Source organism: Molossus molossus, unplaced genomic scaffold (genome assembly GCF_014108415.1).
Source record: "Molossus molossus isolate mMolMol1 unplaced genomic scaffold, mMolMol1.p scaffold_m16_p_10, whole genome shotgun sequence".
NCBI lineage: Eukaryota > Metazoa > Chordata > Mammalia > Chiroptera > Molossidae > Molossus > Molossus molossus.
The window spans coordinates 13384319-13400867 of record NW_023425345.1 but is presented as its reverse complement, the minus strand read 5'-3'; the positions used below and the strand labels follow the sequence as shown (position 1 = coordinate 13400867).

The 16549-nt window shown below is 46.4% G+C and overlaps 1 protein-coding gene across 1 annotated transcript in view; it reads right to left on the bottom strand.

The window, feature by feature from the left end:
• The window catches only part of PAH (phenylalanine hydroxylase), a 52401-nt gene that overhangs the window by 455 nt on the left and 35397 nt on the right, over window positions 1-16549 (bottom strand). Inside the window, exons 5-12 of the mRNA XM_036251813.1 lie at window positions 14040-14107; window positions 11018-11214; window positions 10746-10881; window positions 9686-9755; window positions 5591-5647; window positions 4722-4817; window positions 4067-4200; window positions 322-437 (exon numbers count right to left, since the gene is read on the bottom strand). Of these exons, the coding sequence (XP_036107706.1) occupies window positions 322-437; window positions 4067-4200; window positions 4722-4817; window positions 5591-5647; window positions 9686-9755; window positions 10746-10881; window positions 11018-11214; window positions 14040-14107 (874 nt within the window). The remainder of the gene's footprint in view (window positions 1-321; window positions 438-4066; window positions 4201-4721; window positions 4818-5590; window positions 5648-9685; window positions 9756-10745; window positions 10882-11017; window positions 11215-14039; window positions 14108-16549) is intronic.

Sequence of the window (16549 nt, the reverse complement as noted above, 5' to 3'; positions counted from 1 at the left end):
AATACAAACTCCCAGCCTCACCACAAACTTAGTGAATCTAGTCTAGGGCTCTGACTCATGACTATTCATTTTTAACTATCACCCCCAATAATTTTGATGCACACTGGGTTTGAGAATGTACAGTCGAAGCAAATAACTCAGCCTAGACCACTGGACTAAGGTGTGATGGAACCACTGCCATTTATGCCGTGTTCTACCTGGAGATGCTATTCTCCTTAATTAAATGTTTAGTAAATGTCTTACTGTTCCTACAGTGAAGGTAAGAAACCACAACCCTTTACTTCTGAGCAAGAGAGTGGCCTCAAAAGGTATGTTACTTACTGTTGATGGAGTCAGCCAAAATCTCCAGTTGCTGGGCACTGTCCAAGACCTCAATCCTTTGGGTGTATGGGTCATAACGAACTGAGAAGGGCCGCGGGATTGTAGCAGCAAAGTTCCTAAAATCAAAACCACAGATCTGAGCGAAGGCCACCATTTGGGGAAAAGGTAATTCTGAAAGAGTTCTCAGTGGCATTTCACTTGACTACTGGTAGCACTGAAAACCCACTAGAAGGGGGTTTCGAAGCCAGGCCGAGAAGTGAGGTGAACTTTTAGTGAGGTCCTCTTGGGAACCCTTTGTTGTTTGTGTGTCTGTGTATTATACAAACACATACATGCACATATTTACTTGGCCACCTACCTCCAAAAAGACAGAGGCAGCCTACAATAAAAGCCCAGGTTACAATAAGGCCAAAATTCTCATCATACAATAAAATGAAATGAAATGAAATGAAATGAAATGAAATGAAATGAAATGAAATAAAATAAAATAAAATAGAGTAAGTAGAATCCAGCTAAAGAATGTTATAGAAAAAAATAGGCTCTGAGATGTTTGGCAAACAGTGTCAGGAGGGAACTACATCTCTCAAGAATTGAAGAAAACACTACATTAGGAATAAATTTAGCACAGCTTAAGTGCCTCCCGTGTACCAAGAACTATGTTAAGTTCTTACTGTTCTGTAGTCTTTAAAATTATCATTCTTATTTTAATCTTCATTAAAACCATAGCGTAGGCTTGGGGGTTTGGTGGATGAACAAAATGTAACTTGAGGTATGCATTCTCACAGCCTGGCCAGCTAAGAATCAAAGTATGTATGTGAATTGATAAGATATAGGTGATATGGGTTCGGAAAGCCACCCTGAGAGCACCAAAGGGCTTATCGCCCAAGCTTGAATGTATTTGTTATGTATCTCTGCTGAAAACAGTGAGAGACAGGAAGTATGCTGGGCTTGACTGTAAGGTCAGCAGAGATGTGATCTCAAGGAATTAATTACCTAAAACACCATGTAACCTAGGGAACCACTTTGCAAATAAATTGGGCTGCATCCAGAGATCTGAAGCATTTGCTCCCTTGTGATGCTCCCCCTCACTCCAAGCAGTGTTTGCTTGTAGTTCATTGCATTGCAACAACCCCTGGCAGGCCAAGAGAGTCAGCACCATAGGAGGAAGGTACTATCTTTATCCCCTTTTTACAGATGAGGAAACTGAGGCTTGGGGAAGCTAAGTGATGACCAAGGCCACACCAGCCTTGTGAAACTGGGAAGAGACCAATCTGACTCTTCACTAGCCCTGTGTTCTTCTTCATTTCTCCTGGGTCTGGGAGAAACACACCATGAGGGCCTTATGAGGGACATGAAGTGATACAGTGATTAAGTTCTTCCAAAATGACCTATGAAATGCAAAGATATCACAAATGATATTTCTACTTTGGCTTCTGGTGACGGCAGAAGCTGCCATACTGAGAAGACAATCATAAGGGAGGCTAGTGGGGCTCTCCAAGTTTAGCAAGACTGGTGGGGCATTGTGGCTGGATACCCAAGATCCACAGCCAGAATACCTGGGTTCATATCCTGCCTCTGCCAGTGACAACCCCTGTGGCCATGGGCAAGGGTTCCTCTGTACGTCGGTTTCCTTGTTCCTCTATAAAAGAGAAACAAGAGCAGGACTACCTCAGAGGGTTGTAGCACGTGTGGTTATAGTACAGAGTGCGTGCTACCTGTGTGTTAGCTATTGCCTTTCATGAGTGACTGAGGACTCACAAAGAATAAGTGGTTAAGTATACTTCTTCATGTCTTCTCCTCAGAAAAGAGCTCTCTCAGCCCAGCTCGTGATATGAACCATGTCATGCACCCTTGATTGTGTTCTGTGCCTCTTCCCTCTTATTCCCACTGTGCACCCCAGTTTTGCTTTGGGCCATCTATCTCTCTGCCTCACTCATGTGCTTCAGTTGAGCAATCGGTCTCAGCGCCCAGCCCTCCTCTGGCCAAGGAGTGGGAACATGACCATACCCAGCCTGGTCTCTGCCTAGAACTTGAATCTTGAAACTGAAAAGAGGTTGGTGTTGATTTCCCTTAATTGGAAGACTCGGTGGGAACCCCAGAGGTGCCCAGATCCCTTCCCTTTTGGAGTCTTTTTCTTTAGAGTGCTCTTTGGTTATGTAAGCCACCTCTCAGCGGGATGGACCTTTCGGGGATGTCTCCTCTGGGCCCTGGACACTAGCAACACAGGTGGGATTTCAAAGACCTGAGAGGCCCTGGTCCTGGCAAGCTCTTCCTTGTTGGTCTGGACTGATTGCTTCTTGGGTTAGGAGCCCTCTCCAGTAAGGCCCATCCAAATGTGATCTCTGTGTGAAAGGTCCTGGTTCTGAGCCCCACTGCCCAAGTCTAAAACCTGAGTCGGCCACTTACTAGCTGCATATGACCCCGGGTTGGTTATTTAACCCCTTCTATGCTTCTGCACTGCCATTCGCAAGCATTGCAGTCTTATTTGAAGATTAAGTGAATCAATACATGAGTACTCAGAACAGTGTTTGGCACATAATAGGTGGTGGGCATCTTACCTGCTGTTGTTGCTGTTATTATCATTATTGTTACCCAGGTGCCATGATGCACTAATCCACCAAAATCCATAACCTTAAAGGAATCATAGAAATGGAAGAGCAGAGCCTTTAGAGGCTAGTAGGAGCTAGGCCCACAGAGAGGGGTGGAGGCTCAGGAGAGAACTGGAAAAGAGTGGAAGGAAGGACTTCAGAACCCTGAAGTGAGGGGAACAAAGGGAGTCATTTCAGGCTGAACTGTGTAGACTCATGGCCAGCGTTTTACCTTTCATTACCTAAGCCCAAAGCATTGAAAGCTGACATACTCAGCTTCACAGGATCCCAGAGGCCTAAATACCTCATGCCTCTCATCCATCATGGAAAAGATGTAGAAAAACATGTGGTAACAAATGGTGACTGTCAGCGTAGCCTTGTCCAGGTAGACCCTCTGCCCGGCCTGTCTCCTGCTGGTAAAAGGCAGGGCTATCAGCTCAGAGGGTTGAGAGTTGAGTCCTGGTCCTGCTCCAGCAACCTCGTGCTGGCCAGCCCCTGAGACTGGTGCATTTGCTGATCACTTGTTGAGAGCCTACTTTGTGTCGGGCAATGTTCTAAGGGCTGGGGGAAGGGCAGAAAACAGAAATGACAAAAGCCCTATCCTCCTGGATCTTACATCATATAATATAGTAAACATGAGTAAGTGATAAAGAGAAAAATAAAAAGGAGTGCTGGGGTGGGGCTGAGCGATGATTTTAAATAAGTTGTTTGGAGAAAGGCGCACAAAGAAGGTTAAAAGTGAGTGGAGATTTGAAGATGGGGGAGTGAGTTCTGCAGGTGTCTGGGAGAATAAAGTGAACAGGGACTTTCCCAGGTTATAAGATTTCAAGGACTGATTTGGTGGAGGGACCTCTGTGGCCACTGTGAACACAGGAGGGCTCAGTGTGTGGACTTGGTGGCTGCACAGAACAAGGATCAGGAGGCTGAGTAGTCCGCAGGGATCAGCATGTCCAGACAATAAGCTGTGAAACAGAGTCTCGCCAAGGAACACTCCCAACAGAGCATGTGAAGGCACGAGGGCAGGAGGCTCTGTCGGCCGCACGCTGTTGCGGTGGACATTGGAGTCCACCTCCTGGCCAACCACCCGCAGGTCATTGGCACCAGACCCAAGTCAGGGGGTCCCAAGAGCTGCTGACCCGCCTCAGTTGCCGCCTCACCTGACTTTCTCCTTGGCATCGTTAAAACTCTCAGCCACATAGTACAGGGACTGGAACTCTGTGATCGTGTACTCCTGGATGGCTGTCTTCTCCAGATCCAGCGGGAGGAGAGTCGGCTTGTCCGACAAGCAGTACTGCAAACATCAAGTGGAAGATTTTCGGTTAAATTGGGGCCAGCGTTCCCTGTCACATCTCACAGGCCATTTGTACATTTTCTCCCTTCTCACCCTGATTCCTCCCAGCTCCAGCCCAAATGCAGTAAACTAAATTACTTTGCATCTACTATATCCTACCCTTGATAGCTCATCTAACACCAAGATAGAAAGGAGTAATTCACTCCAACCACTTTCAAGTAAGGTGATCATCAGACAACGTGGGAACCAACCACATTTCCTGGCATGTGTGTGCACACCTCTGTATGCACAGTCCAGCCTTGGAATGAGGAGGCCCCTCTGTTCTGGAGACCTGTGAACCTTTCTAACACCCACACTGGTGATCAGATCATAGATGCTAAGGTACCAATCTCTTAAGGTTAATCTCCTGGGTTGAATCACAAAATAGTTGTATATGGGGTTTCCATAACACCATGAAAAAATGAATGGTCAACTGTTTTCATTGTTTTCAAATCCATGGTTGGTTCCTATTAGGGTCATACCTGTAATTCACCGAAGGACGACAGGAGCCCAGCACCATATGCCTTTATGGAGCCTCCTTGTTTGCAGAGCCCAAACTCCACAGTGAACCAGTAAATCTGGAAAGGAAAATCAAGTTCAGAGCACACCCTTAGGCAGGTGAAGGCAGCAGATGCCCCAGGATCAAGGACAGGTCTGGCCAGGGAGAGTTTGTGCAGGTCTGCTCGCTAAATCAGAGTGACCTGGGGACACCTCTCTGTCTTCTGTGTCTCCCTCTAACCAATCACCTGTTGCATCAAGAGTTGGCTGAATGCAGGATGTGACAGGAAGCTGTGATCATGGGGGAGAGTCTTGAGGGAGCCCAGAACGTAAACCCCTAACCAGTTCCTCTCCCTAGGCCAAGAACCCCTCCACCACTCTTACTTTCTTCTTCGCAGAATCAACTAGACTGAGATATCCCTTATGCTGGTTGAACTCACCAGGGAATCCCACCAGGCTCAGCAGTGGGAGGCAGGGGCTTGGAGGGTGACAGAATCAATGAGGGGTCATCTCCTCATCTGTGCTAAACTTGGGGTTTCTGAATTACCTCCTGTCAATCACTGCATCCACACACATACACTTTTTGCCCAGAAATCTCAAGGACAATTATTACAGCCTATGTTTTCAAAGCATTCTATTTAGAATCACGTGTAAATATCTGCATGCAACTGATTTAAAAGTCCAACACTAAGGAGAAATCCAAATGTAAAATTTCACTTGTGCAAATGCAATCCAGCGCATCCTGATTTTCTTCCCAAATGATATAGCTTTCAGGGGAGGATCAAAGCTTCAAAGACCTGAAGGCTGTAGCCCATAACACTCCCACTACCCTCCAGGGAAAGAGGGAACTTACTGTGGCGAGTTTCTCAATGTAATCATCCGGTGCACCCAAGGAGGCGAGGCCAATTTCCTGTAATTGTGAGAAACAGTCATTGGCATGACTGGGGTCTGTTGATCTTCAACCTTTATCCTCAGTTTCAACCCTGAACTTGACCACAGAATGGTGCTGGTTGGCCACATGCCTTCAAAGAGCCTAGAGGGACCCTGCTTGTTCTGCCAGGTCTTCCCTAACCACACATCACAGAATCACAGATCTCTAGAGTGGGGAAACCATTCCCCAATAGTCAGTCCTTTGTATTCACTTTAAATTGTTGTTTTCCTTTATTGATTTTAGAGAGAGAGGAAGGGAGAGGGAGAGAGAGATAAAAACATCAATGAAAGAGAACATTGATTGACCACCTCCTGCATGCCCCCCACTGGGGATCGGGCCCACAACCTGGGCATGTGCCCTGATCCAGAATCGAACCAGTGACCTCTTAGTGCATGGGTCGATGCTCAACCGCTGAGCCACACCAGCCGCACTATATTCACTTTAGAGATGAGAAAACTGTGGCTCAGAAAGGGAAGATGGCCTGCTCAAGGTCACACAGCACTCTGTGTCTGAAGCTCCATCTCTTGATTCCAGTTCATGATTATTCTCCCACAGCAGAAGTGGAGCATTCCTGGAGTACCAGGTGACTCTTAACCATACACCCTGAAGACACCGCAGGAGAAGTGCTTGACAGCTGTCCAGGTGTTTTATAGTTGGAGAGTCTGAAATGCCATGGACCACTTCTCATCACAGCTTCAACTGCAAAATGTTTCTAGTGGTCTCTTTGTCTCTGTTACAGCACTTGCTTCAGCATGCCTTGTCTATATTAACTAATATATATATATATATATAATATATATAAAATAGTCTTCCCTACTGTGTGCATTCATTGTCTTCCCTACCCTAGGCATTCATGCATTGCAAAAATATTAACCAAGTGCCTTCTGTGTGGCTAGAGGTATACAAAATTGATAAAGATCCTTTATCTTATGGTGTTTACGTTTGAGTGGGTAGAAACAGACAACAAATAATAAGCAGATACATGAGATTGCCAGAAGGTTGTAGGTGCTTGAGAAGGAAGAACAAGAGGACAAAGTGTCAGAGTGCCAGGAGAGGTGGGGATCCAGGAGTGGTTTTAAACAGGGTCCCAGGGTAAGCATTGTTGAGATGATATTTGAGCAAAAACTCGATGAATGTGAGGTTGCTGGCTCTGCAGACACCTGAGGGAAGAGCATTGTGTAGGCCAAGGGTACAGCCAGTGAAAAGCTCTCTAAGGAGGGGACACTCAGCTGCCTCCAGGAACAGAGAGGTACCAGTGTAGTTAGAGCACAGCAAGAGGGTGTGGGGAAGGGCAGGTGATATCAAATAGGAGTCTGGAGCCCAATCGTGTAGGACCTTTTGGGTTATTTAGGGCTTAAGATTGTCCTTGCGGTGAAATGGGGAGTCGTTACAGAGCCTTGAGCAGAGGAGTGGCAAGATCTGATTTATGTCATCAAAGATTCACTCTGGCTGCTGTGTGAGAACAGGCTGTAGGGGGTCAAGGGCAGAGGCAGGGAGACCAGTTAGGAGTCTACTGCAGTCACCAGGATGAGAAATGATAATGGCTGAGACCAGGTTAGTAGCAGTGAATGTAATGGGCAATGACCAGATTCTACACATATTTTAAAGGTACAATCTTAGAATTTTCTGAAAGATTGCTTGCAGATAGGGGAGATAGAAGGGAGTCAATGGTGTCCCAAGTACTTTTGATTTGAGAAACTGAAAAGACAGCGTTGCCATGAACTAATATAGGGAGGACTGTGTGTTGAGACTGTTTGAGCAAGAAGATCGGGAATTCAGTTTGGATGGGATGAATCTATTACACATCCAAGTGGGATGCTAATAGGTGGTTGGATATGTAAGTCTAAGTTTTAGGATTAAAGATTGGGGTGGAGATATAAATGCACTTGTCATCAAGGTAGAGATGGTATTTCAAGCCATGAAATTAGGTGATATAACCAAGAAATTAATGTAGATAGAGAGAGGGACTAAGAATTGGGCCCATAATGAAGAAAGAGGTTACATGATCTTCATCTCTGTATTCCTGCCTGGGCCAAACCCACTACCTGGCTTAGGCTACATACTGAGAAAATGCTGTCTCATTAGAAAGAGCCACACTTGGATACTGACTTACCCTGGTTCTGCCCCTTCCCTATCTCTGCTCCACACATGCCACAGTCTTAAGTCTACCAAAACCGTTGATAAATCCAAGATCAAAATAGTACCCTGTTCTTGTAGTCACCATTCTTTGTGAGCCTAGAACAAGGGGTCCCAAGATTTCCCTGTGCTCCATCCACACCTCATCTTTCACTCTGGAAGAAAGCAAGCCCTGCCTTTAAATCGAAAAGGAATGTGCTCAGGGAAGCTTCAGAGTCGCTCTCTGCCTTGGGACTGTCCTGGTCGAAGATGAAACCAGGTGACACTCATGTCCCACAGTTTCCGTCTCAGTCTCTTAACTCGGGTAACTGTCTGCTCCCCTGTGGGGCTCCTCAAAATGGAAATGGCTTAAAGAAGGTTGCTACTGAGCCTCTGACTGGGCAGAGTAGCTTCTGATGGTGAGAACAGGAAGTTCTACTCTCTGAGAAGAAAACTGACTCATATTTGGCCATAGTAACCAATCCCTGTTTTAAAGTTTCTCAAACAATCACGGACACCCTGGCAGCATGAACCACACTTCTGAAAGTCAGCCGGTCAGCCACAGAGTCCGGTGGTAACACTTCCACAGTTAAAGTTCAACTAAACCTTAAACACTGCCCCTTCTAAAAATCCAACAGTCTCTGAACTCCACAATTCCCAGAACTCTATATAAAAGCAACAGTTTTCTGCCTGGGCAGTGTGGCTTGGTGGATTGCTCATGGTCCCATGGACTGAGAGGTCCTGGTTTGATTTCTGGTCAGGACACATGCCCGGGTTGCAGGCTCGATCCCCAGTAGGGGGTATGCAGGAGGCAGCCGATAGATGTTTCTATCTTTCTTCCTTCCTCTCTCTCTAACAAATCAATAAAAACATATTAACAATAAAATTAATAAAAATAAAAGCAACAATTTTATTTGTTTGGAGAAGGCTGTGTCTTACAAGTACAGCTCTGTCTTACTTAGCAAGCAATTAATTCAGCTTTTTGTTTGTTTATTTGTTTCAGATATTAAGTGGTAGCCTCTTCATTCAACAGGAGATATATTTGTTTCTTTCAGTTGCTTATAAAATTCACACACAATTCAATAAAATTCTTACTTGGTCCAGCATTTGCTTATAGGTCATTCCGTTGGATCCTCTTTATTTTGTGTGTGTGTGTGTGCGTGTGTGTGTGTGTGTGTATGTGTGTGTCAGGATGACTTTTCATTGACCCACATATGTGGCGACTGAAGTACAGGGCAGCCTGGCAAGGCAACCTTTCTCGGGTCACACAGCTGATTGGTGGCCTGGTGAGGCCTGTGTGCGCATTGTCATTCAACAATCTCGTGATCCCAGCTATCCAATGATTCTAGGTTGCTTCTCGGAGCCAGAGAGCATGAGTAGGATTCTTCCACTGATTTCCAAAGCATTTTTTTGAATGTGGTCATCACTTTGATAGAGGAAGCAAAATCTAGTCTGTTGTTTTGACAATAGTTGTAAGACATTTGGCTTATTATTGTTTGCCAACTCTGAGTAGGGCCATTGGCATTGGATTCTTGGCAAATGTCATCTTACATAGTGAAAGCATATACCATATGACTGCTTGACAAGGTACGGTTACTTGTGACAAGGTATGTGGGAATCAGGGAGCCGTACATGGATGAAACGTCTCTTAAACTACACCTGGTAGGACAGGTGAGATTTGCAAATTCGAGAGTATAACTCAGAGGACGGGGGATTCACCAGTTCCACGCTGTGGTCTCTGGAATGGGCATCTAACTGTCCCCATGAAACCACACAGCCGCTCAGGTGGGAACACAGATCAGGCCCTTCCAGAGGACGTGAGGGGCCTCCATGGGATCTATCGATCTGAGCAAACCAGATCTCAGCCCCGTAACCGGAAGGCTAAAGAGATTCGCTTCTCACCTGGGAAAACTGGGCAAAGCTGCGATCTGAAAACAAGGGCACGTGTCCCAGCAGCTCGTGGCAGATGTCACTGAAAGACAGAAAGCACCAGACTCAGTCTTTCTACGTGAGGAATGGGTGCGAAGAAAGGAAGTAATTCATTCAGGCTCACGACCTCACTTCCAAGAATAAGTGCTGTGGGAACCTCAGGACTAGTGAAGCGAGTACAAGAGAAAAGGAAGGAGGGGAAGGAAGGAGCAGGCAGGGCACAGCAACCAGGGCAGTTTAGGTGTGTGCCCAGGGAGGTGCCGAAGAGCAGCATTTCTGTGGGCATCCTCCCATGCACCTGAGTGAGCTGTGGCTCAGGAACACTTCCCACCCCAAGTCTTCACCTTGGCATTGACATTATTGGGCAGACACAATGTGCTCAGTTATTCCCATTTTTTAAAAAATAATTTTTAATAGTAACATTCCTCTCTCATTCTAGAGTGGGCAGCAGTCAGTCAGGGAAGAAAACTGGCATTGATTTAGCATCAAGAACAGGCCTTTTCACTTATAATAATGAACTTTGTAGGCAGAGAAAGACCTGCTGACTTTTTGATAAACTGCTTAAGTTCTAGCTGCCTAAGAAGATAGCGAAATGCCCAGGTAAACAGCATAGCAGCCAAAACACCTCTACCTCCAGCCAAAACACAATCTAGGCAAAGGAAGCTCAGAATCATCTGGGTTTGTGTTTGGGAGGTGTTGAGATCATTTGCCACCTCCTTTTCCTGTTCCCCATCGGCACGTCATAGCTCTGACCCCTACAATGCCTTTGGAATTTGAATGTGACCTCTCATTCCCATGGCCAGGGAGGTCTGAGTCTTTGGCTCACAAAATGCCCAAATCTTCAATCAGTATGATCTACTTGGCCAGAGGAAACCCCTAGAAGAGATGAGTTTCTCCCTTAGTATCAAACACTCCGACAATCCATGCAACTTGTTCTATGGATCAGTCCCCGGTGAACTCAGCCTTGTCCCTGGATCGGGGAGAGGCGTCATGCATTGCCACTGGCAACTGGTGGAGGGAGGACAGTACTCACGGTTCGGGTGTATACATGGGCTTGGACCCATGTCTGATGTACTGGGTACAGTGGAAGACCCGGAAGGCCAGGCCACCCAGGAAATCCCGAGAGGAGAGCAGGCCAGCCACAGGTCGGAGGCGGAAGCCAGTGCAACCTAAGAAAGAGGGAGAAAGAAAACGCCAAGCCCATCACAGCAGAGCCAGAGGGACCTGAAGACCTCTACATTCGCACTGGCCTCCACGTCCGTCCCTCCTCCCCCCGCCCCTTTCCTTCGGCCCCAGTGCACTTACTCTGCAGAAACTGAGAAACGTCCTCCAGCTGGGGGATGTTGTCTTCGCGGAAGCCACAGTACTTTTCCAGAAGCGGGAAGATGTGGTTGTGCTCGTAGCAAGCGTGGGTCTTATACAGGGACTTCAGGGTCCTGAACACTGTGCCCCATGTCTTCCTTTCCTCCTCCGTGTACTCCACTCGAGGGATGGGCTGCCCACTGGAACACAGGCACGAGACGTTGGGCAGGGCCGGCGCACGGCGGCGGATGAGGGCCATGCGTCCGAGGGCTGTGAACTGCCACCCCGGACTCCAGTGGATTTCACAAGTCGTTTGAAAGGGAAATTCCACTTCTCGACGGAGGAGACAAGCAGCTGGTTCGGTTAAGCAACAATACAAGGCCTCACCTTGTCCACTGTACCGAGGATTTGCCGTCACACCGGGAACTCACTTGGCCTTTCTGCTCTCTTATCTCCACTTGTTTAGGGAAGGTGGACATTCACTTACCTTCAGGGGCCGGGCAGATGCTGTGAATGTGCAAAGGAGCCGGAATAGACAGTAGGAGGGTGGGGTTGAGACAACTGAAGAATGCATCCTCTCTCCACACAAAGGCATCCAAGCTCAATTAAAGCATCCAAGTTCAATGAAAGTTTGTATTATGTCAACTACAGCAATTGTCTGTGAGCTAATGTGGGTTTAATATGTGCACCGTGAGTGGGAGACCCTTGTGTAGTGGGCATGCACTTGCTGGATTTGATATTTCGGCCCCTGAAAAGTTATCAAGGTTTTCAAAGACATGCTAGGTATCAGATCTGTTTCCCTGGCACCTTCCACTGTGACCTAACAGGACTGCAAGGAGCTTACTGAAGTACGGATGTTGGCCCTGCCCCGTAGATCCTGAACCTGTCGGGGAGGGGAGGGCCCAGGCATCTGGATTCCAGCAAACTCCCAGGTGACACGCTCTAGTTGGAGAGTCATTCAATTGAAAGGTTCTTTTGAGAACTATCTAAGAACGAGCTGTGTTCTGAACAGTGAAATGAAAGCAAACCTGATTTCGAAGACCAGTGACTATTCTGTGGGCTGCAGGCCTATTTCCAGCAGATACACAGTGTTTGGGAGAAGGAGAGTCTGCTTATCTCAGAACAAGGGCTCCTCCTCATCAGCTCCACTCTAAGCGACTCCTGTGACTCCTGCCTTTTCAGAACTGTAGCTCATCCAAGGACGGAACAGCTACGTCACTGCTGTGGTCTACAGAAATGTGGGCAGGGACTAGGGGGAAAGGGCAGATTTCTGCTTAAGCTTTGAAAGCAAGACAAGCTCAGAAGGTCCGATCATGGCCAGCAGGGATTTTAAAAAGGGCATCAGGTAAAACCCACACCTGAGGATGTACCATTATTTCAGAGCTAAGTGCTAATGAAGGAAAAGAACAAGCTTTGGAAACTAATAGAGTTGGGTTCAATACTTGGCTGTATCGTTTCAAGCCAAATGGCCCTGGGAAATTTAGTAAACCTCTCTGAACCTACCCCGTGCAGCTGTTTCACGGGCTAACTATTTGGAGACACGTTTTATCCACTGATCAATACGCTGGGATTCTATGATTCATGATGCAAGAGTTTAATCCCCGTGCGAAACAATTACGGAGAAGGTGCCAGGGACCCGAATGTGGGGGCTGTTGGCATGGTGGAAGCCAAAGACGAGGGCAGAGTTGAGACCTGAAAGATGTTAGTTTCTGGGATGAGAGGGACTGGCCAGAGGAAACCGAGAAGAAGCTTCAGAAAGGAAGGAGAGCAGTCAGCAGAAAGTAAAATCTACGGAGAAGTAGTCTCCTGACTCCGAGCTCCCAGACACCCGGGGAAGTGATCGAGCATGACTTGGGAGTTAAGCCTGAGTCCGAAACCTTGCCACCTGCTAGCATGTGACTTTGGCGAGGTACTTAACTGTTTTAAGTTTTAGTTTTCTCATCAGGAGCATGGGGACCTGCTATTAAGACATAATGAAATAACACCAACAAAGCATTTAGCAAAGCCCAGACACAGCAGGGAGATAATAAATGTGATCTATTATTACTGATTAGCTGAAGAAGGACTCCTGTCTATACCTGACTTGATGGTGGCCACCTGACCATGCTGGGGAAAGATACGGACAGGAGAGAGAGGGCACCAGGCTCTGTGATTTGCCTCAAGTCAAAACCCACATGTGCTAGGCCAAGGTCAGCACCAACTGGATCCTTCCTACCAGGAGTCACTCAGAGAAGGACATCTTCGCATTTGAAAGGTGACTTTGTCTTCAGTGTACAGAGCCCTATCATCTCCTTCATCTCCCTCTAGGCTAACAAAGCTGTTGAAGATCCATCACTCAGGGTTCCTTCTTGCCCACGTCTTTTTTCTTGCTCTTAACTCAGGGATGGAGCTCAGACCCTCAGACACTAAGTCTCCCGTGGGACCATCTCGAACGTTCCTGAGGACTCAAAATAGCACACCAGTTCTCTTCCAAAGAATATATTCAATATGTGCATTTTCCTCTGGCTAAAAGGAGGGAGACTAGGAGCATGGAGCCCCAGATGAAGGGAAAAGACGCTCATCCGAAAATCGCCCTTTGCTGCGGGGTCAGATCGGATGGAAGAGGAACCCGGAGGCTGGCTTGCCTGTCTATACCTGACCTGATGCATTATGACTTGATGCCCCTCACAAGATGCATGATGTCAGCAAAGCAGCCAACTCCTTCTGGAATGTAAATGACTCTCCTTTCCCTTCATCCATGTTTAATGTGGAGAATACCAGAAGCTCTTTTATTCAGGACTGAGGCCTTTTATAATTGCTTCAGGCATCACTGCATAATTATACAGTGAAGCTTGGGAGGGAGCTGGCCCCAGTGCACTGGGTAATTTTGTTTTGTCTAGCAGCATTTTTTTTAGCAGGTGTTATTAAAGGGAAGGTCTGCAAGCGCGCGCGCGCACACACACACACACACACACACGGCAGGACTCTCCATGCAGGTATTTTTCACCTTCGGGCAAGGGAGAGACAACCACCAAAGCAGACTTACTGTCGGTAGTTGTAGGCGATGTCAGCAAAGTACTTCCGTCGTGCTCGGTACACGGGATCTTTGAAACCCTAGGAGAAAGAGACACCTGCTATCCCAAGGTTTTGGAGGGAGAGGACTGGCTTATCTCTGCACGCTCTGAATGGCAGCCCTTGAGCTCAGACCACGCACCTCTCATGCCTTGACTGCACCCTGAAATGAAAGTCTCAGTTACACCGGGGGTAAGCTCTCCCACTAATACGATGAGTGACACATTAGCAACACCCTTAACTCAGTGTGAGCCTCTGCGCCATGGGATTCCCGAGTGCAAACAGTGTTCGGGTTTTAAAGAACTCTCATCCGTAGCATTTCTCACTTGTAAACTTGCTGAATTAGGCCAAGCCAGTAGGATGGGTGTCTATGATGAAGATACACAATGTCCACTAAATGTCTGACTAACGGTCCGTGTCTGGCACCGCCTCCTGGCTTCCTGCCTACATACTTGCTGCCACTGCAATTTTTTAAAATGCCCTTTATTCCATGCCTACTCTGTGCCAGTCTGTGCGTGCTAGAAAGTTATTTTATTTATAAGTCTCACAACAAATTTGTAAGGTAGACTATTTTGAAGAGGCATCTGCACTCCCATATTAATTGCAGCATAATTCACAAAAGCGAAGGCATGAAAAGAACCTAAGGGTTCACTGATGGGTGAATAATATTTCATTACACATACATATTTATTCAGCCATAAAAAAGAAGAGGGGCCTTGGCTGGTGTGGCTCAGTTGGTTGGGCATCGTTCTGTGCACCAAGAGGTTGCTGGTTTTATTCCCAGTCTGGGCACATGCCCAGGTTTCAGGTTCGATCCCCAGCAGGAGGTGTGAAAGAGGCAGACGATTGATATTTCACTCTCACATCGATGTTTCTTTCTCTCTAAAAAACAATTTTAAAAACCTTAAGGAAAAAAAGAGAAAATCTTCTGACAATATGGTGAACTTCGATGATGACATACTAAGTGAAAAAAGTCAGACAGTGAAAACAAATACTGTCTGATCTCACATATGTGTGTATGTCTTGAGAAGTAAAAAAGTCCAAGTGTTTCACACTGGAAAGGTAAAGTAAAATTACCACACCTTTTTTCATTCCAAACCTAAGTTCCACATAAGTTAAGTAATTATCAGTTTAGAAGAGATTCTATGACATGGTTATTACAAAGCATAACTCGATTTGCCTAAAGCATTAAATGGTTTTGAATCATTAATTGCAGGTAGAAAAGCTTAGGAATCTGAAAAATTAGAACCTACCATTGGGTCTACTTCTTCTGGGAGAAGATGAGTTGCTTTGAGATGATGTGGGAAGAAGACTGGGCACCGTAATTTGATTTCCAAGCAACACTAACATACCTCTTATGAACCTGTCTACTGGGCTAAAGGTCACATCTCCATACTGAGAACTCAAAATACAAGTTCAATGGCTGTCAGTCATCAAGGCTTGACCGAGAGAGCCACCCTCACCTACCTGTATCATTTAACAGCCAGTAGTGAATGGCTCACACAGCCCCTGAGTATGAAGCGTAGGCTTTTGCACTTGCAAGTTGCCTTGGAGAACATCTATTTCTATATTTTGATCTGGACCTAAGGAAGGTGCAGCTTGGAGAGCCTTTGCCCAAGAACCCTTAACTACAGAACCAGGACCTCCTCTTGGGTTTTCTGGTCCTACCCAGACTGGTGAGTGCAGGTGTGAGGGTTGAGGCAGAAAACCAGGAAGACAAGAGAAGAGTCCTCTGAACCCACGAATTTTCACCTCATCTTGCTGCCTCCAAAAATGGGGAGCCCATGATGATGTCTATTCCCTATTGGACTCTTTAGCTTTCATCTGTAACGTATTTTGTCTAGGTGGTTTAACTATTGCTCTATCAGTGAAAAAAAAAAGATTAAAATAAACGTGTACCCAGTAGGCATCAACTATGTCAGAGGGAATATATGAGGGGCATGATGGAAGAAATACACCAAAGCCTAACAAATATTATGAAAAACGAGAAATAGCCACTGTTTTATCCTTGTACACTATTTCTACTTTGGAAGTTTTCTGCTGTGTGTAGGGGGTGATAGTGAGCATGCAGTAAAACAATAGTAACAATCCATCTCAAATCACTATGGGAAGTGGCAGCAGATTCATCCATGGAGATACATCCACACACACATATGTACACTAATCACACCGGTTTTCTCTGTGGGATGGTTTCGAACATGGTCCTTTCAGCTCAAAGTGGCTAACGAGTTCATCGTTAGCCTGCAAGGGGACCCCGGCAGCTAGGCTGCATAGACTTCGGACTTGGCGCTCGGTTACCAGGGAAAGGGAGCCGGCACCTTTGGGCTGCCGGTGACCACAGGGCCTCAGCACCATGTGGAATACACTCTGATTAAGCTACAGCTGGTGAGCACTAATCACCCTGTCTCAGTTAGACTAATAGCAGAGATGTCAGTAGACTGCTTGTGATTTATTTATAATCACCCTGTCTCAATTAAGGTAATA